Below are 25470 nucleotides of genomic sequence, written 5' to 3'. Positions count from 1 at the left end.
GGCTGAGTGGGAAGCCTACACTTCCACCCTCCCTCCCCAGGCTTTACCGAGTCACCTCATCACCACAGCTCGTGGGTGTCAGAGAAGTTGGAGTGGAGATTCTGGACCTTCACCTCCGCCAGGCAGGAAAGAGCTCCTCCATGTCGGTGGAGACCACTTGAGAAGGCTAAATCCTCAAGGGGCAGTAAGGAGGCACCTCCTACTTCTCCCCACTGGGGTGGTGTAAGGAAAAGCATTGTGGAGAATCACGGCCTGGAGGCAACAAGACCACCCTCCTCCCCTGTGGTGTCAGGGGAGGCCATGAGGGTAGCAGCAAGGAGACATCATTACCCCTCTCAGTCAGGACGGGATCAGCTGAGGCTTAGAGGGGAAATGAAAATCCTACTCAGCGCTAACTAAGATGTCCTCTCCCCTTCAGGGGAAAACTAAGGTCAAGTTGGAAACCAGGACTTCCATCCCAACGTGATAACACCTTTCTCTTCCCAGAGAGTCAGAAAAATCCAACTAAAAACAGAATGTTTAGGTATGATCCATAGTCTCAAAACATAATACAGGCATACCTCATTTTACTGTGCTTCACTTTATTGCATTTTTAACAAATTGAAGGTCTGTGGCAGCCCTGAGTCAAGCAAATCTATCCACACCATTTTTCCAAAAGCATTTGCTCACTTCATGTCACTGTGTCACATTCTGGTAATTCTTGCAATATATCCAACTTTTTCATTATTATTGTATTTGTCATGGTGATCATCAGTGATGCATATTTTAACCATAAACTATTTTTAAAGTATATACCCAATTTTTTTTAGATGTGATGCTTTTCCATGCTTACTAGATGACAGTGTAGCACAGATGTAACTTTTATATGCACTAGGAAACCAAAAAATTCATTTGAGTTGCTTTATTGTGATATTTGCTTCACTGTCGGGGTCTGGAACAGAACCTGTGGTATCTCCGAGGTATGCCTATACTCAAAAAAATATCCAGGTATCAATCAATATCACTCCTTAGATCAAGAACCAGAAAACTCTCAAACTGAATGGAAAAAGGCAATTAACAGACACCAACACTGAGATAACAGACATGTTAAATAACAAAGATTTTAAATGCCTACCATAAAAATGCTTCAGCAAACAATTACAAACATGCTTGAAACCAAAGAAAAAATAGAAAAACCACAGCAAAGTCTCAGCCAAGAAAGAGAAGATATAAAGAAAAACCAAGAGAAAATTTTAGAATTCAAAAACACAGTATGCAATAACAAAAAATAAAAACTCAAAAACTATAGAAAATTGCTGAAAGAAATTAAAGATGATACTAACAAATGAAAAGACATCAATGTTTATAGAATGGAACACTTAATATTGTTCAGATTTGCGTTCTACCCAAAGAGATCTACGGATTCAAAGCAATTCCTATCAGAATAAAAACTGCCTGTCAGGGAATTGCAGAAATAGACAAATTCACCCTAAAATTTATATGGAATCTCAAGGGACTCCAAATAGCCAAAACAATTTTGAAAGAAATACAACAAAGTTGGAAGACTGACACTTTCTGATTTCAAAACTTATTACAGTAATCAAAAACAGTACAGTACCAGCATAAGGACAAATAGACCAATGGAACAGAATAGAGAGCCCAGAAATAAGCCCTTGTGTATATGGACAAATGATCTTTGACAAGGGTGCCAATACCACTCGGTGGGAAAAAGACAGTCCCTTCAACAAATGTGCTGAGGAAACTGGATATGCACATGCAAAAGAATGAAATTGGTCCATTATTATACATCATACACAAAAATTAATTCAAAATGAATTAAAGGCCTAAACATTAAAACCTAAAATTATAAAATTCCTAGAAAAAAACATAAGGGAAAAGCTTCATGACATTGGATCTGACAATGATTCTTTAAACCAAAAGCACAAAAAGCAAAAGAAAAAAAACAAATTTGATGGGGCTACATCAACTAAAAAACTTTTATGTATCATAGAACACAATCAACAGAGTAAAAAGGCAACTTATGAAATGTTTGAAGAAAATGTATGCAAATCAGTGGTTAATGTCCAGAATATACAAAGAATTCCTACAAATGAACAACAACAAAAAAAATCAAATAACCTAATTACAAAATGGGCAAAGAACTTCAATAGCCATTTCTCCAAAGAACATATAAGTAAATGGCCAAAAAAACATATGAAAAGATGCTCAACATCAGAAACCATCAGAAAAATACAAATCAAATATAAAATTATATAACTCTTTAAACAACAACAAAAAAACGTAAGAGCAATCTTCAGGATCCAGGGATATATCAAGCAAAAAGTTCTTAGCCTTAACAAAAAAAGCAAGGCATATTAAGGAACAAAGTTATAAATTAGACTGTCTCAAAATTAATTTTTTTTGCTATGTGAAAAATGCTGTTAAGAGAATGAAAAGATAAGCTATAGACTGGGAGGAAATATTTACAAATCATATATACAATAATATACTAGTATCTAGAGTACAATAAGAATTTTTAGAAACTGAACAGTAAAGGTAAAAAACCCAATTAGAAAACAGGCAAAAGACATTTAATGAGAAAGAGATATTTAACAAAAGATATTCAGATGAAAAGCAAGCACATGAAAAGATGTTTAACATCATCAGCTATTAACAGGAAAATGCAAATTAAAGCCACAATGAGAATGTACAATGAATGTACAGCCACTCTGAAGACAGCCTGGTGGCTTCCTAAAAATTAAATATGCTACCCAGCAATTGCACTCCTGGCATTCATCCCATGGAAAAGAAAACTTACATCTGCAACACCAAAACCTGTACACAAATATTCATAGCAGTTTTATTTATAACAGAAAAAACTGGAAACAATGCAGATGTCCTTCACTGGGGGAATGACTAAAATCCTTGACCAGAGAATATTACCCACACACCAAAGGGAACATCATACAACAACCTGGAGGAATCTCCCTCATGTTGAACAAGAAAAGACAATCTCCAAAAGTTAGATAGTACATCATTCCATTTATATAACATGCTTGAGATGACAAAACAGCATAGCGGAAAAAGTACTGGTTCCCAAGAGTCAATGCAGAGGCTGGAGGAAAACAGTGTGGCTAAAAAAGGCCAACATGAGAGGTCTTTGGGTAACAGAATTTTTAGTATCTTGACTACATTACTGTCAATATCCTGGTTGTGATATTATACTATACTTTTATAAGATGTTACCTTTAGGGGAAACTAGATAAAGGGCACATAGTATCTCTCTGTATTATTTCATACAACTGCATATGAATCTACTATCATTTCAACAGAAAAAGTTTAATTTTTTAAAAGTTTTTTAGGCAATTGCTAGTGGGTTTCACACTTTTTTTTTATTCTTATGTTAATCCCCATACATTATTACATCATTAGTTTTAGATGAAGTGTTCCATGATTCATTGTTTGTGCATAACACCCAGTGCTCCATGCAGAACGTGCCCTCCTCAATACCCACCACCAGGCTAACCCATCCTCCCACCCCCCTCCCCTCTAGAACCCTCAGTTTGTTTTTCAGAGTCCATCGTCTCTCATGGTTCGTCTACCCCTCTGATTTCCCCCGCTTCATTCTTCCCCTCCCGCTACCTTCTTCCTCTTCTTTTTTTTTTTTCTTAACATATAGGGTTTCACACTTTTGTATTTATCAATTAAGTCTAATAAAAATGATTAAGACTATAAAAAAGTACATTAGGCAATAATCTTCCCGAATTAATAGATGAGAAAACAATTTTATCATGTTTCTATATATTGCCCAAAGTCCTATACTACCAATAAATGGCAGAAGCAGAATTAAAACTCAGGTCTGCCAGACTCCCAAAGAGAGTCACAGAGTAATCAGTAACGTTTAAGGAATAACTGAACATCTGTTTTATGCCGGTATTACTGATACAAAAAAAAGACAACACAGTTCTGGTCTTTAGGATCTTATGGTGCTATAGAGGCACAGACTGGTGAATAATCACAATGCAACTCATTATGTATATACAAGAACAAGTGCATAACTGTTGAGAGAGATCAAGTGAGGATTCTTAGAGGGGAGAGGGCAGTCATTAATAAGCAGGGGACTAAGAGACTCAGACAAACCTTTTAACAATAGCACTCTAGCAGTGTCTTATAGCATGGGAAGGTATCATGAATGGCAACATGGAGACCAATTAGGAGGGCCCTCTAATAAGCCAGAAACAAGATGGGAGGAACAGAACTAAAGCAGGTCCTTTGGGAACACAGATAACCAAGCTGGATAGTGACGTCTTACCTATGGTAGGAAATGCAAATACATTTGATTGAGGAAGAAGAAATTAACTGCATTTTAGAGATGTTGCATTAGAGGTATCTGTTGAACATCAGGACAGATATCTAACTAGTCAATTAAAAAAAAAAGAATGAGGCTAGGTACCAACCTAATTAAAGAAAGAGATAATTCAGGGCACCTGGGTGGCTCAGTGGGTTAAGAAACCAACTCTTGATTTCAGCTCAGGTCATGACCTGAGGGTCGTGAGATGGAGTCCCACATTGGGCTCTGAGCTCAGCATGGAGTCTGCTTGGGATTCTCTCTCTCCCTCTCCTTCTGCCTCTCCCCCTGCCTGCTCTAAATGAATGAATGAATGAATGAATGAATGAATAAAATCTTTAGAAAAGAAGGAAAGAGAGCGCTAACTAATAATTTAAATGGAAATACTACAGAGAAGTATATGTGGTTGTGGTAAAAGAAATTTATTTTACTATATACTATATATACTATATACATATACAGATATAGATATTTTTTTTTAATTTTAGAAAAGGATCACAATCCTGATGATCACGGGAAAAGTAATATTCTCCTGTTGCCAATGATTTTGATAATGCATTACTTGAATTTCTTAATTTTTCTTGATCACTAAGACTGATGAAATCATTTTTTCCTAAATGTAAAACAAGAAATGACTGGCTATTAAAGATATCACATAATGTATTTTCTTACAATTGTGGACAAACTTCACAGATGAAATATCTTTCCAACAAATACAAGTTTATATCGAATCATTTGGCCAGCATTTGGAAACAGAGAGAGGGATTTCTTTTTGCCCCCTTTAAAAAATACTGGGGGAAATTTCAAATTAACAGCCCTGTAAAAAGAGTCGCTTTTTGGAATAATGTGGAAAAGAATGGTTTAAAATTTGTCTTTTAAGCATCCCTGTCCCTTGGTTTACACTAAAGCTTTTTCTCTCTCCAGACGAAACTAAACTCATTTGGATGAGTTTTGGAGGGGGAAAAGAAAAGCAAACCTCCAATGTAAGTTTAAAAAAATAAATAATTGGGAAGGAATAAAAGAACAAAAGTTCCACTGAGAATCGCAGAGATCTAGAGCACCATAAGCATGTCAAAAACAAGACTGAGATTTTTGTTCCTCTTCCTCCCCCATCGCTAATAAAAGCAAGATATTCTTCAATTAGCTATGGAGCCTTACATTATTAAGCTTTATGATACACACATGTTTTGGTACATGAAAGCATTCTCTCCTCGTTCTTTTGCTAAAGGAATACTAATATGGTCATTCAGATGAGGCAATTAATTTAACATCCCCCTCCTTTTCCTTTTTATGAAGATCATTCCTTGAAATGTTTTTCCTCTTTTTAACATTACTTTACTCTCATTCCTTAACTCTGAGTTTCAGATTTCTATGGCAGGACATTCATGGTAAAAGGAAAAGGTTAAGGAGGTAGAACACAGTTTTAATTTATCAAAATTCATAACAGCCAACAATGGTTAACAGGCTGTTCCAAGGAAAGTAATCCACAGAGAAAAAAAGTAAATCCTAAACCAAAATGTTACCTTTCCTGACTCTAATATTTTGGTTATAATAATTTTAAGAGTTAACAATGCAAATGGTTTAAAATGGAGGGTGAGGCGCCTGGGTGGCTCAGTCGGTTAAGCGTCTGACTCTTGATCTCAGCTCAGGTCGGGAACCTCAGGGTTATGAGTTCAAGTCCCATGCTGGACTCCGTGCTGGGCGTGGAGCATACTTTCAAAAAAATAATAAAATAAATAAATAAAAAATAAAATGGAGGATCTTTTTAAGTAAAAATCCTATATATTTTGATTATATACACATACACATACATGGGTAAAGAACAAGTAATTTTGCTGTCTTAAAAACACAGCGGAAACAGATCCATATAGGAAAAAAAACAATGTGGGAAAATGAGCCCTAAGTATACTAACTTCTTTTTTAAACTAGAAGAATGGAAGAGGGATTTTTCAACGTGCTTATGCATATAATCATAAAAAGTAGGGCAACAGTCACCACAATTTCCATCTTGCAACATCACGGCTACCTTCTCTAGGGTCTCAGCTTATCTCAACAGTCAGTATCCCAATACTGTCAACACGCAAATCAAGGAAGAAAGGATTTCAAAAAGGAGGCATTTTAGGTTGCCCCTGGAAACCTCATTACTAACCCTATAAATTCCCAACAGAGTAAGTGACATGTAAGGATCCAGAACCAAAAAGATGGTCCTCGTCCCCAGGTAAGTGAAAATACTTCTTCCCCCACAGCCTAGTAATGATATATTAAAACACAGAACTGTAACATCAAAATTTCAGATGCAACCGAAATTCAGAGCTTCCCTAAAAATGTAATCCCACCCCCACAACAGACAGTAGAGAGACAGTCTTATAAACAGTCTGTCAAAATGATGGGGATTCTTCCTATACCCCAAAACACTGCAAAGCTCTTTTTCTACATTCACGAATGAGTCAAGTCAGCTAACTGAGAGAAAAAAATAAAAACTAGACTAAGCAAACTACAGGTAACGGGAAGTGATTGTCAATGTGTCTCAGAACAGAAAACACATCAAGTTTTGTAACAAATACTCCTCTTGGAAACTATTCTATCTAAAGCAGCGTCGCCTGTCTTTCCAATGAACGCGGTTTCATTATTTTCCTTCTTCAGATTCTGAATCATGCTTCTGGGACCAGTTTGAAGATTCTTTCCTCGTGGTCAATGGCAACGTCAGACCTTCAGTACAGAGCCTGTGTTTCATCCAAGAATCATTAAGCCAGAGGAAACACATTCACAAACACAACTTCTGGGCTCATTTGAGTCCCTTGGTAGCCAGAGGAGCCTGTCCACAGGAGAAGGCTGGAGGGAGGTGGCAGGTTTCCCTTGGGAAAAGAAAACATATTGACTTACCTTCTCTGCATACTTGAACTTGACATAGAACCAGCTTGACTTGATCATTGTCTCACCTCCTGCCCTCAGAGGAAAAGATGATGGAAAAAATAAAAAGGAAAAGAAAAACGAAACAAACCAAAACAGTACAACGCTGAAGAAAAAGCAGTGTTTCCAGCAAAGGCTTCTTTCAGATGCTGAGCTTTCCAAACGATGCCATGTATTCAAAGGCAGGAGGGGCAAAGGAGAGAGAAGTAGGAAAATACACTATTTCAAACCTGGCCTCCTTCCCCTTTTAAGTTCCTGTACACCTTCCCTTAGCGCCTAAGACACTGTGTGTGATCCTGCAGCCGCCAGAAACCGCCCTTCAGGACTGCCTGGCTGAGCTGCCTGCTCTTCGCTCCCTCCTCTTCGCTCCCTCCGGCTCCCTCCCTCTGTGTTGCTCTCTTGGCTGGCTGACAACAGAATTCCTCAAACAGGCTTCAGCTGCCTTCCTCACAAATGGCACATGTCCGGAAAGGCAGGAGGCAGGCCCTGGCCCGGACCCTCCCAGAAGGACAGCCTCCTCCTCTCACCCCTACTCCCATGGGGATGAATAATGAACTCCAGCACTCCCCCTCAGGACTCAGATTAACACCTGGCCAAACATTACTCTGACAAGAGCCTGCGTCCAGATAAAGGACTCTGCCACAGTTTTAACCCCATGGTCCCCAAAACAAGATCAGGAGGTGACCTTTCTCCACGGCTACAGAAGATTACAACACTAGAAACAGTCCAGTCTCTTTAGCAAAAAGTGAGTAAGAATCCATTTTAAATTCTCCAGCTGAAACAACATCTTTTGACCTCTTGTAGCCAGAGAAAGAGAAACTGGGCCAGCTTTCTCTTGCTATTCCCTTTTACTTCTACTAGCTGCCAAAACAGCTCCTGGTATTCAGCCTCAGGAACCAACAGCCTGGAAAATGATTGACACTTAGACATACATTTTTTTTCCAGAAACGTAAAGACAGTGTTTTTATTTTTGTTTTACTACTATTAACCCATTAAACTTTTCAAGATTTCAAGAAATTAAAAAAAAACATGAAACAGAATCACAGCACCTATTTTACAAGATGCAAGAAAGAGAAGAAATGGAGAATGAGGGGAGAAATCCCTAAGCGTGGCTCCAGCAGGTGTGAGCATGACGCCCCCCTGCACCACTGTGCTAGAGACAGCACCCTGCCAGTCAGGCACGTGGGAAACCGCCAGCCCCAAAATATTTAACAGTATGTCAGCACATCTCTTGTCCTTACTTCCCAGACCCCTACCCCCCAAGTAATAAAGATTTATTCAGTACTAAATAATTGAGATTCACCTGGATTTAAAAGCACATTCTATAGGGCGCCGTATACTACCCTCACCTGCAGAGAGAAACAGGTGAGTGAGTTTTCATCATCAGCTTCCACCTTTCAAAGTGGTTTGAAAGAAAGCCTGAAATATTTTACCACTCAGCTGCTCTGTGCCCACTTTTATTCCAAAGGATGAATGGGGCAATGAAGCCTCTATGCCGTTCTAACGAGTAACCTTTCCTGCCAATCAGGAGGAGCAAAGTCTACACGGGGTTTAGCTCCCTTTCACATCTGCAAATGACCAGGAGCACGTGTGGACCATCATCATTCCCCGACCTTTGTGTCATAGAAGCTCCAACCCTTCCTCCTCCCTACAGACCCTTCCCCTTCGAGGCCCATCATGCTTTCCTAGTGAAGCTGTTTGAGGGCAGAACCTTTGCGGAGGCCTACATGTCATTTACTGAACGTCTTGATGGAGAAGGAATATGCTTCCATTTTGGAAGCTGCTATCAATGCACCATGAAGCTAAGCAGCAGCTTCATTTTAGCTTTCCCAATTCTAGGAGCGATTATCACTGAAAAGCCCCCTTGAAAAACTCTACCCCTACATCACAATAATCACAAACCTTCCCATAATGTTTTTGAAGAAGTCTTTTCCTCCACAGGCTCCCAAACACCCTTAATACTATCTCAGCAGAGCAGGTACACAGGTGCACAAGCAAAACTCTGTACTGAGATTCACAGCAAGTGTGTCAAAACTCATCCCCTCACACGCACGGACAATAAAGGATCTCAGTGCATTCTAATTTGAGTTGGTAGTGAGGATATAAATCACTTCGGAGGTAGAGTGAATGAATGGAGTTCATACCTGAAGGCCACTAATTTCTCTGAGAACAATGGCTCAATTCTTACTGGCCCCTCTCCCTTCCCTGCATCTTTCCAGCATCTAGAACACCTTTATATCCCCCTATTACATCACCTAACTCACATTCTCTGATCCTTTGGATTGGCACTTAGCTATCACTTCCTCCAAGAAGCTTTCCTTACCCTCATCCCTGAGTCTGGGTCACGTGCATCTATCACATACTTAACTTCTTCCACCCTTCGTAGCACTTCTCATACAATGTTCTTTTTGCCCATTTACTTCTCTGCATCTCCCTCTGACGTAGAGGCCTCTCCCGAGCAAGTCCCCAGCCTCCCTCAATCACATTCACAGCCTGCACAAAATGTAAGAATTTAATAATGTTTTTTAATGAATTTCTATTTTACTAACCATCCCTTCTAGAAACACCTAAAAATAATAGGCACACAAGGACATGCTGCATGTGACCTATTTAGTGTCCTGATAAAGACCGTGCCTCCCAGACTGGGAAGTGACCTGGATCAAAGACCACAGTGATGAAAGGAGTGAAGCCCAGAGAGGTACAGTGACTTCACCACGGTCTCACAAGGACTGTGGTTAAGCTGGCCTATGAGTCTTCCTAGCTCCTGAGCCTAGCTTCAGGCTATTGCACATAAGTGCATCCTGAGAATACTGGTAAGGCTACAACGGTCTTACACATTTCTGGTCACATAGCATGATCACGGAACAGACAGAATTAATAACACAGTACAAATTCTTTTAGCGAGTCCAGGGGAGATGAGATAAAATTGCTATTTATTTTATCCCCGCAAATTATCTAATATTTGCATGAAAATAAGGCATTGCCTAACGGGACATAAGGAAGGAGATGAGCATCAATTCCAGAGGCAGATTTCTGGTTGTGTTTGTTTAAAGCATCTTAAAAGAGGGGAAGGACGAGAACTGATGGAGGCAGGGCAAAGAGGCTACGTTGAGAGAGTGCAATGCAACAGGCAGTGCTTGCCCACAAGAGCTTCAGAGACAGAGGGACCTCAGGTCCGATGCTGGCCACGACACATGCTGGGTGCAACTGCAAACTCGTTCTCTCTCTCAACCTCAAGTTCCCCATCTGTACACTGAGACTCATCAAACTTCCTTAAAATGGGCCCGTGTTTGTAAAGCAGTTAACACAGCTCAAGGCTCACGACTGAGCTTGACAGAAAGGTAAAGGCAGTGTCACCTACAACTATAGTACAACCTCCTACCCTTTGCTTAGTAGCTACTGTCAGCTGGAAGCACAATCAAAATTTCACTTCCTAGACTTCCAAGTCAGAACCTCCCCCTGCTGTTAACAGAGCCTTAATCACGCTCTGATCATGTTCAAAGCCTGTCTTGCCAAAAGGAAGGGGAACGAAGAGCTGGGAAGACATCGTAAGTCTACCTAGCTCCCTGGTGAACATAAGTAGAAGATGCCATGGCTTGTGAGCTGCAAGGCAATCATCTCCAACAATAGCAGCATGTTCCCTAAGAGAAATAGGACTGCTTTTGTATCCTCCATGTCTCCTGGAGAATTAAAAGTCCACAAAAACATACACAGAAATATAACAAACTAGCAACTGAGTTCTTTTAATATCTCTGAAACCATCACCAAGACAGGCTTTCCACAGCAACTCATTTTCATTTTCTGACATAAACTCCTGCTCCTTCCAACTCCCACCAGCCTTGTTTTGCTTCCTTTTAAACAGACGTTTACTGTTTGAAGGGGGCAGTCTGTGTGGAGGACTCCTTCAGCTGCACTAAACAGACTCCATTTCCATCCCAGCTGCACTTGGAACACACCATTTCCTCTGGCAGAGCATCTGAACGCTCGTTAAGAGAGGCTGAAGAGGTATGATGGGCGCTCGAGGACTTGCCCTGTTCTCAGCAAACAGGCCTGGTCACAGCTCTTATAAAACCTTCGAAAGGACTCATTACCTGTCATCCAACCTTCATATGTGGTGTTTCCTTTGCTGGGAAAGACCCTTCCTCTTTTCTTCAACCCTCCTTGTCCCTGCCCAACTAAGCACATGCGTACATGCACATGCTTTGCATGCAACACATACACACACACACATGCCCCCCCCCCCCCAACCACCACCACCACCTTGGCTTAACTCACAATTCTCATCTCAGACCTCAAATCCTGACAAAAGCTTCCCTTGGCCCTCCAAGAAGGCGTTTGCAAATGAAACTGTTCAGAAGTTTGGCTTAGCAGCAAAGCTTCAAATTACTTGAACACAAATTACAAAGAGATACAGCTGACTTGTAAACAGAAAGATTTTTATCCTACTCTCCTGCTTCCAGTAGCAGAAAAAAAAAAAGCCACATGTTCTTTCCTACTCATTACACTCCATGATGAATGTGTTCTTCCTTAAACCCTTAGGGGAAGGGAGAAATGCACATCAGCTGAGCATTTCAGGAGACAGACATCATGCCTGTGTTATCTGCATCTGACCTCCTCTCTGCTCCTAAGAGGCACAGGGCCTCACAGGAAAAAAGCCAAGGCCCATTGCCAAGAACAGACTCAAATGGCAGCACTCCAAGCTAAGTAGTTTCCAGAGTCCTTGACGGAATCAGGCCAAAGTCCCACCTAGGATTTTCAAGGTGGGAAAAAGTTCTCAACAGACACCAAAGCCATCTTGTAGGAAGACTAGAAGATGAGAACAGCTTCCCCACAGGTCAGGTCCAGGCTCCTCGTCCCTCTAAAGAGTCACTCCTGGATAATGTTCCTCCCCTGTCATAATTACTATCTGGGCAAGCAAACTCAAGCTATCCCAGAGTTAGATACATGAATAATGACCTATATTATGCACTGAAGTATAGCAAATAATGCTCAATTTCTGAACCAATTACCTTCATAGAGGTGAACTTTAATACTTAGAATTCCTTGAGGTTGTGAGGTTGTATGAGCTTTGTTTTTTTTTTTTCCTTAAAACTTTCCAAAAAGTCCTCAGAAAGGTCAAATTGTTTAAGACTGAGTTAAAGGCAGGAAACCAATAATCCTCTTTTGAGAGGGAGAGCTAAACAGAGCTTTACAACATGGTCTCTGTCTATACAAGCAATATGTTAAGGAACTTCTATTTATTCATTTTTCTGTTATAGAAATATGTTCAGTTGGATAAACTAGCTGAATAAATTGTCTCTGTCTGACATTAAGGGCCATGGAAATTTGAACTTAAAGTGATTCAGACACTGTCCATACTTTCATTGATATATATGGAAAAGACAACTGAAACCCATACAGAAGGAAAGGTATATACTTGAAGGAAATTATCAAAATATACTGAGGTTACAACTAGTAACAGGATCAATGTTGAAGAGATTTTTCTAAAAGGTTCCTAAGAATAGATACACTATAATTTACTTTAAAATATAAACGTATCCAAGCTCTGATCCAATCACCTTGTCTATATCTAAAACATATGTATCTAAAACATTAAAAACCAAGAGACAAAGGCAGCATCCTCTCCCTTGGATTTCAGAGCCTGACAAAGATGAAGGGGTTATATATTTCACATAAGCCACATTCCAGATTCCTGATTAAGTGTTCCATCAAAAACTCCACACCAACAGGATCTAATTCTTTCCAGTTATAATAGAGCATTTTTTAGAGACACTGGTAAGCAAGCACGAAACGTAAAAGCTTGTACAAACATAATGCAACATCTGGCGGAGAAAAAGAGATAACCAGCAGCCCCTCCTAAAGGAGTCAGCACATGCATAGAGAGCACTGACCATGATCCAGGAGAATATGAGAATGAGCTACACGTACACAGACAGAAACAGAGCTATCCCTTGCTGAAATGACATGGCAGTCTGGTTAGGGAGACTGACGATACACATAGGAAGTGACTTATGACCTCTTATTACAAACCAACAAATCCCACAAGTTCAAATCAATACACCACACACAGAAGTTGATGAGTATCTAGAAGGCAATAAGAGAGAGATGAGAAGTGGATGAGAAAGACTTGCTATGAAAAAGGAGCTTGGAAAAAAAATACGGAAGCTGAATTAGTCAAGGAAAGGAACAAGACATTCCAGGTAGACATAAAACACCTACGAAGCAAAAGATAAAACTGAAATTTTGCTCTTTCCCATCAATATAAATTTCATTGATAAACTCTGTTCGTGTTCACATCTCTGCATCAAATGCCTTTGAAAAATGGCTACTTCTGAAGTTTGACATTGTCTTTTTATAAAAATGTGTGAATGTATGCACACATTTCTAAACAGCTCTACTCATATACCTACTTCCTTTACACACAGAATTACATAGATAAATGGCAACCAAGTTATTTTAACTGGTTTTGCAGTACGAATTCAGAATGATTATAATTACAGCTTCTCTTTTAAAATGAGGTTTTGTTCTTTAATATTCATTGACTACTAGCTTGCTTCCCACACACAACACATTATTTACCCTACAGTGGCTTGGTGCATCAATTATGGTAATAGTTTGTGAATAACATTCACATTATGGAAAAATGAGCCTGGTTACTTAGCTCTCCCTCTGGAAAATTGTCACAAACATACGTATCGTCTCTACTTAGAGTACAGCAATTAGTAATTATAGCTGTATATACTTTTGTAAAGCAAAAGGGGAAAACAGATCTGAGATGTCATGTTTCCAAATGTTCTTAGGATATTGTCTAAAATTATTGTTTGAACTCTAGTTGAAAAAGAGAAGATGCATTTTGACAAAATGAAAAATCACTAATAGCATATTGGATATGGAAAGGTAGACCCAGCACCTTACAAATGACACCACCTCTTGAACAATTCCTTCTTCAAGCAGATCAGACTAGATACAAATAAGCCACAGTCAGTGGAAGACCTGAATACTGCACTGTGAGCAAGACAGACCTGAATTCAACCCCGTCTTAACCATTCTCTAGCTCAGTTAAGCAGTTATTTACTGAGGCCTACTTTATACCAGACACAGAACCTGGTGCTGTAGAAACCTTAAAAATGATATAAAATAATTTTTTCAAGAAGGTTACCTTGTAGTAAAGGAACTAGAAACATGCCAATATAATTTAGTGCAAAGTACACAGATTTTTTAAGACTTTCAAGATACAAAAATAGTTCAGAGAAGAAAATTATTTCTGTTGGCAGAGAAAGGAGGTGAGAGAGAGCTCTACCACGGCATGAACTGCTGCACGGCAATGACAACAGGATATTAGAGTTCATGATTTCTAAGGAAGAGCAAACCAGGGTAACAACAGGGCTAAGATCTGAACATGAGAATGGGCACTCAAGAGGAAGCAGAGGTGAAGGCTAGAGGCAAAGAGGCCAAAACCTGAGCAGCTTGGGTTTTGATGGTCATCTGCATGGATATTTAAATTGCCCAGGTCATACATTACTTAGCTTTTTTAACTCCCAATCTGTAATGACTACTCATTTGTAAAATGAGGAAAATAGAATACTTCCAAGAATTTTTGAGAGGACTGATTAAGATTATCCTGCAAGTAACTTGCATTAGTTTCTGACACCAGTAGGCTCCCTATAGCTCTTGAGACATTATTGCAACCATGAAAATGACTTTTTTAGAAAAAAGGCAACTGGAACAAGAGTTCTTAAAAGGAAAAAGGGAACAGCAGTCATTGTAGGGGGGATGGGGAAGACAGCATGAAAAATAATCTGCCATCATGGATTTTTTTTCTTCCACGGTGCCCTAAAAGACTGATCACTTGAGGGTCTAGAATTTCAGAGGCAATGGGCAAAATTTGGAATGACTGATTATGAAGAGGAAGCCTGTACAGATGGAATGTGAGAATTTACAATGTAGCCCAGGATAGTTCTGGATGACCTATCACAGAAGCATCTAGGATATGGGTCCTCTCCAAATGTCATTTCTCACTGTGTTACCCCAGCCTTTCCCTGCAAAATGCCAAAGAGAGAACCAAAGAGCAATCCAGGCACCCTGCCTATCTGAGGATGACTAACTACTCTTCCAAGAACTCTTTACTAAAGATCTAATCCAGTGGCTCTCAAAGTACACATCGCCAGACCAGAAGTATCAACACCCAGAATTTGTTAAAAGCATAAATTTCCAGGGTGCCTGCGCAGCACAGTCAGTTGAGTGTCCAACTCTTAGTTTCGGCTCAGGTCACGATATCAGGGTCATGAGATCAAGCCCCACGCTGGGTTCCACACTCAGCAGAGAGTCTGCTTGGGATGTCTCCCCCTCTCCCTCTGCCCCTCCTGCTCTTGCTCTCTAAATCTTTAAAAAAAAAAAAAAAGGGGGGGGCAGAAATTCTCAGGCCCTCCCAGACCTATGGAATCAGAAACCTTGGGTAGGAGGGGTAGGGCCCAGCAATCTGTTCAACGAGCCTTCTAGGTGATTCTGATGCTGGTTAAAGTTTGAGAATCACTGATCTAGTGTGATCTCTTGTTGCAGAGTGAAGGAACCTGAGGCCCAGAGAGAAAGTCACAGGTCTCCACCATCTCCAGACTCCTAGCCCTTTGTTCTCTTCTCGTACTACGCTGCCTGTGTAGACACCTAAGCAATAGATATGCCCCGGCTGCATGCTTTTAGCTCTGCCTCTCTGAGCCCATGTGCCCTAGCATGGCTCCAGTGGAGGTGTTTTCTGCAAGCAGGGCAAATAGGAGAGAAGCCAAAAAGCCCACGGCTCAGTTACCATGGGATGGCACCAGAAGCAACTACAGATTCCTGTTCTAAAACAGAGGTCCTCAACCTTTTCCAGTAAAGGACCAATTAGGAAACACTTCAGGTTTGCAGGCCATACTATGTCACAATTATTCAACTCCGCCATTATAGCTCACAAGTGGCCACAGAAAAAAACATAAAAAAAGGAACATAGCTATGTTCCAAACAAACTCTATTTGCCAAAACAGACAACAGATCAGGTTTGTCCATCAGGCTGAGGTTTGCGGACTCCTGTTGCTGAATATGTCTAACACAAAACAGGTATTCTATAAATACGTAGTTGAATGAATACCTAAATACAAGAGGGGTCTGGTTGCTGCTGTTCCCTACATTCATCAGTGGCTCCTGTGTTCACTCTTCTTCCTTTTTTCACACTTCAGCATCAGGACTGGTACCTGCACCTGCTTGTGTGGGCTACACCTGCAAAAGTATTGAAGACTGGGGTGGGGGGCAAAAATCTAGACCATGCCTCTTGCCAAATCACACACCCTAACCCAGGGCTCCTCTGCCAGGAAAAGGGGTGGGGAGGGTTGTTCTCTAACTTGTACATAAATACCCTCTCTTCTACTCTCTTTTCACTCTTCGTCTGGACCCCAGGATACTTATTAACAATTACTGGACACTCATACCGGCAGTTCTCCAGACCATGAGTAATCTCCACATAATTTTGATTTTAAACCCTTATCAGTATCAAAAAAATTTTAAGCATATTCCTCCCAATATGTATATAGCTACTTCTGTGGCACTGATGGACTGTACGTATTACAAAATATACAAATAAATATCAGGGCAATATACAGATAGAATGAATACAATTTTTAATGTTTTACCCAACATAATGACATTCACTGTCATTTCAAGGTACAACTTCCACGGAGGGCAAGGTAAATCATTAATGATCATGGATATAAACCTCAGTTCCCAATTGCTTTTATAATTTAAATCTTCTGGCCAACTTCTTACTAGATACAATTCTGTAGTTGCTGTCTATACTTGTAACATGGGCGATAAGGAGCTTGTAAAAATAATGGCAACATAAGCTCTACAACTTTCCTGCTGTCCCTCTATGCTTATGTTACCTAATTCCACAGTTAATTTGAAGGAGTTTTTAAAAATCACTTGTCCTTTTTGTGAGGGTTAAAGTAAATAGTGTAACCTGGTAACACACTTTCTGACCCACACAAACTGGAACATGTCCCACAACATGGGGAGAACAAAAGGGTAAAGGCTGAAGCAATCTGACATTTTGTGAAACGTCCACTCCCCCTTCCGGACACCTGCCACACCCTTATGGGCACTGACTGTCCCACAGAGAGTAGACTGCCAGATCATATACTAAATCAATAATGTTCCACGTGTCTTCCCTAAAGATAATAAATCTAAACATAATTTCTACTATTTTGCCCTGTGTACCAATGGATCATCCTAAAAATCCTACAGGGGTAGGAGGGAAGCATGAACCCCACCTTGGACAGCTCCCTCCAGGTCAGTGTTTCTCAACTACAGGTGTCCTAGGTCCTAAAATCAATTTAGTGGGTGATCACCACCATGTAAGTATGCACGGATGAGTGCGTGTGTGTGTGTGTGTGTGTGTTAGTGAAAGAGGACAGAAAAGGAGATGCTACAGTGTGTGTGTTAGTGAAAGAGGACAGAAAAGGAGATTCTACAGTGTGTGTGTGTTAGTGAAAGAGGACAGAAAAGGAGATGCCTAGTGTACTGCATGCACTAAGTTATCATTTGAAAAAACTCTGTTTCAGTTTTATATGTAAGCATGGGTGTGCTCATGCATTTGTGCATGTGAATACATAAGCACATACACTTGACCATGGCAGAAACTGTGTGGACTGGGACAAAAAAAATTTGAAAGCTATACTCTAGACAAAAGAATCTGGAAACTCCTTGGAGATGCCAGGACAATTTGTATGGTCAAAATGCTAGGTGAAGAAAGAGAGAGAAGGCAAAGAAGTGGTATGGCATTTTGGAAACTACCCTAGGCTTAAATCAGATTTGCATCTGAATGCCAATTCTATACTTCCCAGGTGCATAATTAGGGAAGACGCAATCTCCAGGCCTTTGCTTCTTTACCTAAAATGTGGAGGTAGCAATACCTATCTTATGAGGTTGTTAGGAGAGCTACTGGAAATCACGGAGGTGCTTAGAGAGAACCAGGCATATAGGAGATATTAATGGCAGAGGATTCTTCCCTGAGAGAAGCACAGAACCCTGTTAAGGAATCTCAGTTAAACGAAATGAAATTAAACAAAATATAGCATAGATCAGCACAGGAGAAAGAATGGTCCAGAGTGTACCGTATTCGAACTGGCAAGCCCTCTTTGGTAGCAAAAGAGATGATGTTTCCTAAAGAAACACAGATGTTGAGAAACATGTAATAGGACTCTCCCTCCCAATCACCCTCCAACTCAAATACATACCCTTGAGGGCACAGTAAATAAAAGCAAAAGAAACAAAGGAATGAAATATAGTTTAGAAGAAAAAAAAAAAAACAGCCTCTCATAATCTCTAGCTTCCTGTAGCACAGCTTTCATTATTCATGAAGATAATTTGTAAGCAATATGCAAAATGTATTTACTTGGAAATCCATACGGTATTACAGAACAATTGCAAATCGAACTGTCTGGGAGCTCCACTTAAGAGCTGTTCCAGCCATCACAATGGGTTCTTTACAATCTCCAAAATCCATTTGGTTTATCTAAAAGCTAGATTACCTTTAATAATCCTAAAATCCTAGAGTCCAAACATGAAAGCCTTGCTCTGTGCATACTTAGGACCAAAACTGCCACTAATGATTTAACTTGGACCACTTGATTTTCTCAAATAGCCCACAAAGAACAGTGTCTAGACCTAGTCGGGACACTGACCAGTTTTGTGACCTTGAGGAAAGCAAAACTCTCTCAGCTTCTCTTTCCACGTCTATGAAATAAGGAAATTGTCCAAAAATAGCAATTGAACTGACAGTCCTATTTTATTTGACCAGCACATTACCTTTTTCAAAATGGTTTTGATTGCCTGAAGGGACAAGCACTGCAGTTTGCCCCAGGTCCCACCTCTCTCGATTATATCAGAAGGGAACAGCAACACAATTATGCTATCTGCTCCAGCACCTGAGGACATTGCAAGGGCTCCCCATCTAGCTATAAAATTCTAATTGCAATGGGAAAAATGATGGTAAAAGAAAGAGGAAGAATGAAGTAACCCACATCTAACTTTAAAAACTTTGACTTTATTAAGAACACTGTCTGGGCGCCTGGGTGGCTCAGTCGTTAAGCGTCTGCCTTCGGCTCAGGTCATGATCCCGGGGTCCTGGGATCGAGTCCCGCATCGGGCTCCCTGTTCCGCAGGAAGCCTGCCTCTCCCTCTCCCATTCCCCCTGCTTGTATTCCCTCTCTCGCTGTGTCTCTCTCTGTCAAATAAATAAATAAAATCTTTAAAAAAAAAAAAAAAGAACACTGTCTAACTGTGCTTAAGGATCCACCAGCAAATCAGCAGACATTCTGGATTCCTTGCAATTCACTCTATGAAACATCCATCAGAAGTAAGCAGCAGCAAAAGCGTAATGGAGGCTGAACCAATCATGCGTTACTGGGACGGGCTCCTGGGTTCTAGCAACCACAGGCCAAACCCCACAGATAAAAGGCTGAGAGATACATGAGAGAGAGAGATGGAGGGGCAGGCCACCACGCCTGGACTCCAAAGTAGGAATTTACTGAGAGCCGAAACAATTCCTGTTTTAGGGGGTAAGTCTTTGGGGGATTCTTCTATTATTTTATTCAGGCCTCTCTTCAGCAACTGAGTTGAAGTTAAGTACTCAGTAAAGTTAGTGGAAGAACAGAGGACAAGTTGACATTTCTGTGAAAACATTTCTACAAAAAAGTTCTAATGACGAAACACACAAAGAATTCTAGTATCCCCGCCTGCAGGTCCCACCTCAGGCCAGCTACCCTTGCAATGAATGGGAAATGAACAGAAGGCTGGGTCTGCCCAGATGTGGAAGAGCATTCCAGCTGCTGAACACAACCTGTTCACAATTTCCTACTCAACCACCAGAATGAAAACACAAACCCTCAGAAAAACAGGCCTTTAAACTTCCTCCTGACTGCTGTTAGTGGTTTCTTTAATCTTTTAAGCTCTTGGGCTTAATAGAGCAGCAGCTCGGCTGTTATACTGCTGCTGAAGACAGGAGGGGGGAGGGGGGACACACTAAGTTCAGAAACATGGATTTCCATTCCGCCAGAATCCAGACTAAAATGGAAGACAAAAGGAACACAACAGTAAATGGCATTAGAAATAGAGAGGCCGAGGGGCTTGATGGGGGCACCAGAAGTACTAGGGTGCTGACCACATTGCTCGTCACTCCTCACCCCACCAGCCTCCAGTGCCAACACTAAGTACCTTCCTTTCAGGACAAGCTCTCTTAACAAGAGTTGTTATTAAACAACATCGTGACAGGTTTCATGTAAATAAAATACATGAACTCTTCTTTAGAAAATGCCACTGATTTAGGATCAGGAAGAGGGAAATTCAAAAATGTAAATGTTCTCACAGTTACGTAACTTTAGAATAGAAAGACTGTAATGGCCATCTAAGGCAATGACCCCCGAAATGATCCATCAGAGAACCCTAATTGGCAGAGAACAGTGAATCCAAAACAAGGGGACTCCTTTCTGTGGCCTGGTGTTAGCGTCTTTCTTTCAGATTTGGCGTCCTCATCACTGTATGTATCTGAATTCCTTTTAGTCCTCAATATGTTTCCTTAAACGTATAAAATTAATGTTTTGGCAAAAACCTCAGGTAAAATAGATAAGGAAGGAGGGCAGGAAGATACGCCTGCTGGGTTCACACGGAGGCTTTAGATGACTCCTAACGCACCGCCACGTTTCCCACAACACACAACGGGGAACCACGATCTAGTCCAACAGTACAATTCCGATGACTGGGCAACTACGACCCAGAGAGGCACAATCTCATGCCCAAGGTCACACAAATTATACAACGAAGCCACCATGAAGACTGCCAGTTACGTGCACTGCACTTTTCACAGTGTTGCTCTGCACTTAGGATTCAGAAAGAGAAGTAAGTGAAAATGCTGGCTATTGAAGAATTTGTCTCCTCACCCCAAATTGTCTAAACCTTGCAGAAAGTTGAGGGGGAGTCCCAGTCCACTGTTGCTGCCTGTCAACTAGCTCCAATTGGCATCACATTAACATTTTAATAATTTAGTGAGCACTCAGCACTACTTTCATTTTTTTTAAATTTGGTATCATTTTTTATCTTTATACCAGGAAGTATGAGTAGCACAAAAATATTTAAAAGCAAAAAAATATATGTATTTTTTTTTTAAAAAAGCAAACACCACAAGTATAAATTTATACTTTCACACTTCAACAGTTTTTGGAAGAGAAAAAAAATGTAAATATTATCAACATAAAAAGTCTCAATCCTTAGAAATAAGAAACTGCCATAAAAGTACAGAAAAAGATAATTTACTAGTAAGTACCTAGAAAGTAAGATCTGAGCACTATCTCTTTGGATAAATCTAAGTAGAAACACAAAATTTTAAATAACTGAAACAGTCTGCTTTTCCTTATTTCTAAATAAAATCCAAGGTCTTTAAATAAATTTTCCAGATTTGGGGAAGGGGGCAGTTCTTCTAATACACCCAACTATAATTAGTTAAGAGTTAAAGTCACATTTTTCTTCTGTGAAATAACTAAACTGCTCCTTTTTCTTACTATTCATTGGCTAATGGATACTCCCTAATGAATTCCTGTTAAAGGGGAAATCAGCTAAAAGCATACATCTCAATGCAAGTCCCAGAGGAACAATGAAAACCCAGTTGCCATTTTGGAATTGCCTCTTCTGATCATTCTCCCCATAGTCATTTTAAAAACCATAAAAGTGTTCATTATCCCACTGGTTGTTTCTCAAACAGCCTTAGTTAATTCACTGTGTGGATTTAGTGAGCCCTCAAAGGAACCCAGTAAAAAGTGATGGCTACTCTCCACTCTAGATGAGCTCATTGTACCTATTCTCAGCTCTCGATGACTCTAGGTACACTATCAAGTAGCACGGGGCTCTACCTAGCTCTGCAATTTCAGAGCACAGATTGATGAAATGAAAATGCAATCCTGATCAGAAGGCAAAGAATTCAGAAACTACAGTCCTATTTTCTACATAATGAAAAATTACAATGCTATTCTGGAAACAAAAAGGCCTAAAGACACAAGAAATTTGATCACATGATATTCTCAACATCTAACTTAGCTCAATCAAGAAATATTGGAAGTTAATATGATCAAGGTTCTCAAAATCAAGATGTTCTAGCATAAGCCCTGAATTCATACCAGATAAAAAGAAGCTTCTGGAAGTCTAGCTCCATAGTAGCAGTTCAAAGAACCTAAGAACATGGGGTGCCTGGGTGGTACAGTCAGTTGAGTGTCCAACTCTTGGCTTCACCTCAGGTCATGATCTCAGGGTCATGAGATCGAGCCCTGTGTCAGGCTCCATGATCAGCGTGGTGTCTGAGATTCTCTCTCCCTCTGCGCCTCCCCTCCACTGTCTCTCAAATAAATAAATGTCTCGTGCTCACTGTCTCTCAAATAAATAAATCTTTTAAAAAAATAAAAAGAACCTAAGAACAAACCAAAAACCATATTCTGGAAAATTAAATGAGTGGACCAGTGATTGGAGGAGGAACAGATAATCAGAACTTATAACTGGCTACAACTTCTGATGAGCAAATTTAGGATATCATTTTAAAGAGACTCCTCCTGGCAATTTTGTAAAACTATTTTTCCTGAGCTGAAGACAAGTAAAAATGAAACAATATTGAACTCTCACTAAAATAAGTACCGGAAGCAATTATTGTTGGAACTTAGAAAAATTCTTCCTTGCACATTTACTACCATACTCACTGTTATAATCTTCTCCAAATCTGTCCTTTCTAAGCTAATCTGTATACAACTCAACATCAAAAATAAATATATAAATAAATAAATAATCCAATTAAAAATGGGCAGAAGACAAGAACAGACATTTCTCCAAAGAAGATATACAGATGGCCAGCAGATACATGGAAAGATGTGCATCACCACTTATCATCAGGGAAATACAAATCAAAACCACAATGAGATATCACCCTCTCACCTGTCAGAATGGCTAAAATCAACAACGTAAGAAACAAGTATGTGGAGGGGCGCCTGGGTGGCTCAGTTGGTTAAGCGACTGCCTTCGGCTCAGGTCATGATCCTGGAGTCCCGGGATCGAGTCCCACATCGGGCTCCCCTGCTCAGCAGGGAGTCTGCCTCTCTCTCTGACCCTCCCCCCTCTCATGCTCTCTGTCTCCCATTCTCTCTCTCAGATAAATAAATAAAAAATCTTTAAAAAAAAAAAGAAAAGAAAAGAAACAAGTATGTGGAGAAAAAGGAACTCTCATGCACTGTTTGTGAGAATGCGAACTGGTACAGCCACTGTGGAAAACAGTATGGGGGGTTCCCCCAAAAATTAAAAGAATTACCATATGATCTAGTAATTCCATCACAAGGTATTCACCTAAAGAATATGAAAAAACAAATTCAAGAAGATATATGCACCCCCTATGTTTATTGCAGCATTATTTACAATAGCCAGATACAGAAGCAACCCAGTAAATTCATCAACAGATGAATATATAAAGAAGATGTGGTAAATATACCCAATGGAATATCAGCCATAAAAGAGAATGAAATCTTGCTATTTGCAACATGGATGAGTCTAGAGGGTATAATGCTAAGTGAAACAAATCAGTCAGAGAAAGACAAATACTGTATGATTTCACTCATATGTGGAATTTAAGAAACAAAATAAATGAACAAAGAGGAAAAAAAGACAAACAAAAAACAATCTTAAATATAGAGAACAAATTGGTGGTTACCAGAGGAGAAGTGGATGGGGGATGGGTGAAATAGATAAAGGGGATTGACTGTACACTTATTTTGATGAACACTGGGTAATGTATAGAATTGTTGAATCACTATATTGTACACCTGAAACTAATATAACACTCTATGTTAATTATGCTGGATACACACACACACACACATATGCTTACACTACTTTTAAGAATGTAATTAGAACGTAATTAGAATAAAAGTATTCAATTGAAATGAAAATATACCAAAAGCTACCACAGAGAACTCATAGAGCTCTTTCTGAGAAGTGATTTGACACATTTCCTTCCAACATATTTCATCCTAAAATCTGCAGATCTGTACCTTTCCCATTTTAAGAATCCATAAACTATGTTTAAAAAGTTAACTATTTAGTCCAAAGTCAAAAGCGAGGAAGTGGCTGAACCAGAATTTGATTCAGACACCTAACTCCAAAATCCATGTTCTTTCCACTTGCTCATGCTACTTTGAATAGGATACAAATCAATAAAGTGAAGCTTTGAAAATGTGATTTTCTGAACATTGGGATATATATTGCTGCTCACAGAGTATGCTGCAGAAACCTTGTGATACCTTAAAAAAAGTTTTTACTAACTAAAAAGGTTTCATTTTATTCAGTATGACAGTATCATTGATACCCTTTAAAAAGGAAAAATAATATTATGTGTTCTGAGCAATATTTAGAAAAAACCAGCCCCAACCATGCATTCCACTGATCTCTTACAGGAATGGCAAGTCATCAATTCCCAGCCTGAAAGGAGGGTCTCCACAGGCACCTAATGCTGCAGTGACCTTCCTGAAGTGCCTGAAGTGCATACCAGAAAGTAAATATCATAATTAAATTCAACAGTTATTAAACACCCAATTCAATTCAACATCTATTAACCATCTACTGCGCACCACGCACCAACAAAGTGCTCGCGATAAAAATAAAGGCTAGTAACTCAACCAACTTGCTTCTAAAAATGCCAGTAAGCGGGGAAAATCTGAAGGCCGAGGCTACAAAGAGCTAGAGGGACACAGAGAAGAACAGAATCAGGGAAGGTTCACAGGAAACAGAACATCGAACTCAGATCTTGAAAAATAAATAGCAACGTCCCTGATAACATCAGGGACCATTAAACAAAATATTTTTATAAAGAATCAAATAACGAGTATATCATATTTTTAAACAGAATCCCATCTGGGTTTAGAATGTGTATCTTGTGGTGGCTTGAATTGAGAAAAAAACTAAAGTAAACCTTTTTATGTAGTTTAGTGGGCATGGAAAATCGCACAGTGGTTAAAAAGCAAAGGCTTTGCTAATAGCTAGCTTTATGGTCACAGGCAAATGTTTTTAACTTTTCTTTTTTTTTTTTAAAGATTTTATTTATTTATTTGAGACAGAGAGAATGAGAGACAGAGAGCATGAGAGGGAGAAGGGTCAGAGGGAGAAGCAGACTCCCCGCCGAGTAGGGA

General features: G+C 39.8%; 1 protein-coding gene across 6 annotated transcripts in view; it reads right to left on the bottom strand.

The window, feature by feature from the left end:
* Nucleotides 1-25470, bottom strand: part of AUTS2 (activator of transcription and developmental regulator AUTS2) — a 1062127-nt gene that overhangs the window by 741491 nt on the left and 295166 nt on the right. The window contains exon 1 of one of the 6 annotated variants that reach the window (XM_081819614.1): nt 7211-7720. The exons of the other annotated variants lie outside the window; for them this stretch is intronic. Within the exon in view, the coding sequence (XP_081675740.1) occupies nt 7211-7258 (48 nt within the window). The 5' untranslated portion in view covers nt 7259-7720. Of the gene's footprint in view, nt 1-7210; nt 7721-25470 lie in introns of those variants that run through there. 6 annotated transcript variants of the gene reach the window in all.

The sequence above is a fragment of the Leptonychotes weddellii genome, chromosome 5 (genome assembly GCF_054177405.1).
Source record: "Leptonychotes weddellii isolate Sample4059 chromosome 5, ASM5417740v2, whole genome shotgun sequence".
Lineage (NCBI taxonomy): Eukaryota > Metazoa > Chordata > Mammalia > Carnivora > Phocidae > Leptonychotes > Leptonychotes weddellii.
Note: the sequence above shows the minus strand (reverse complement) of the source record. Positions and strands in the feature narration are given on the sequence as shown.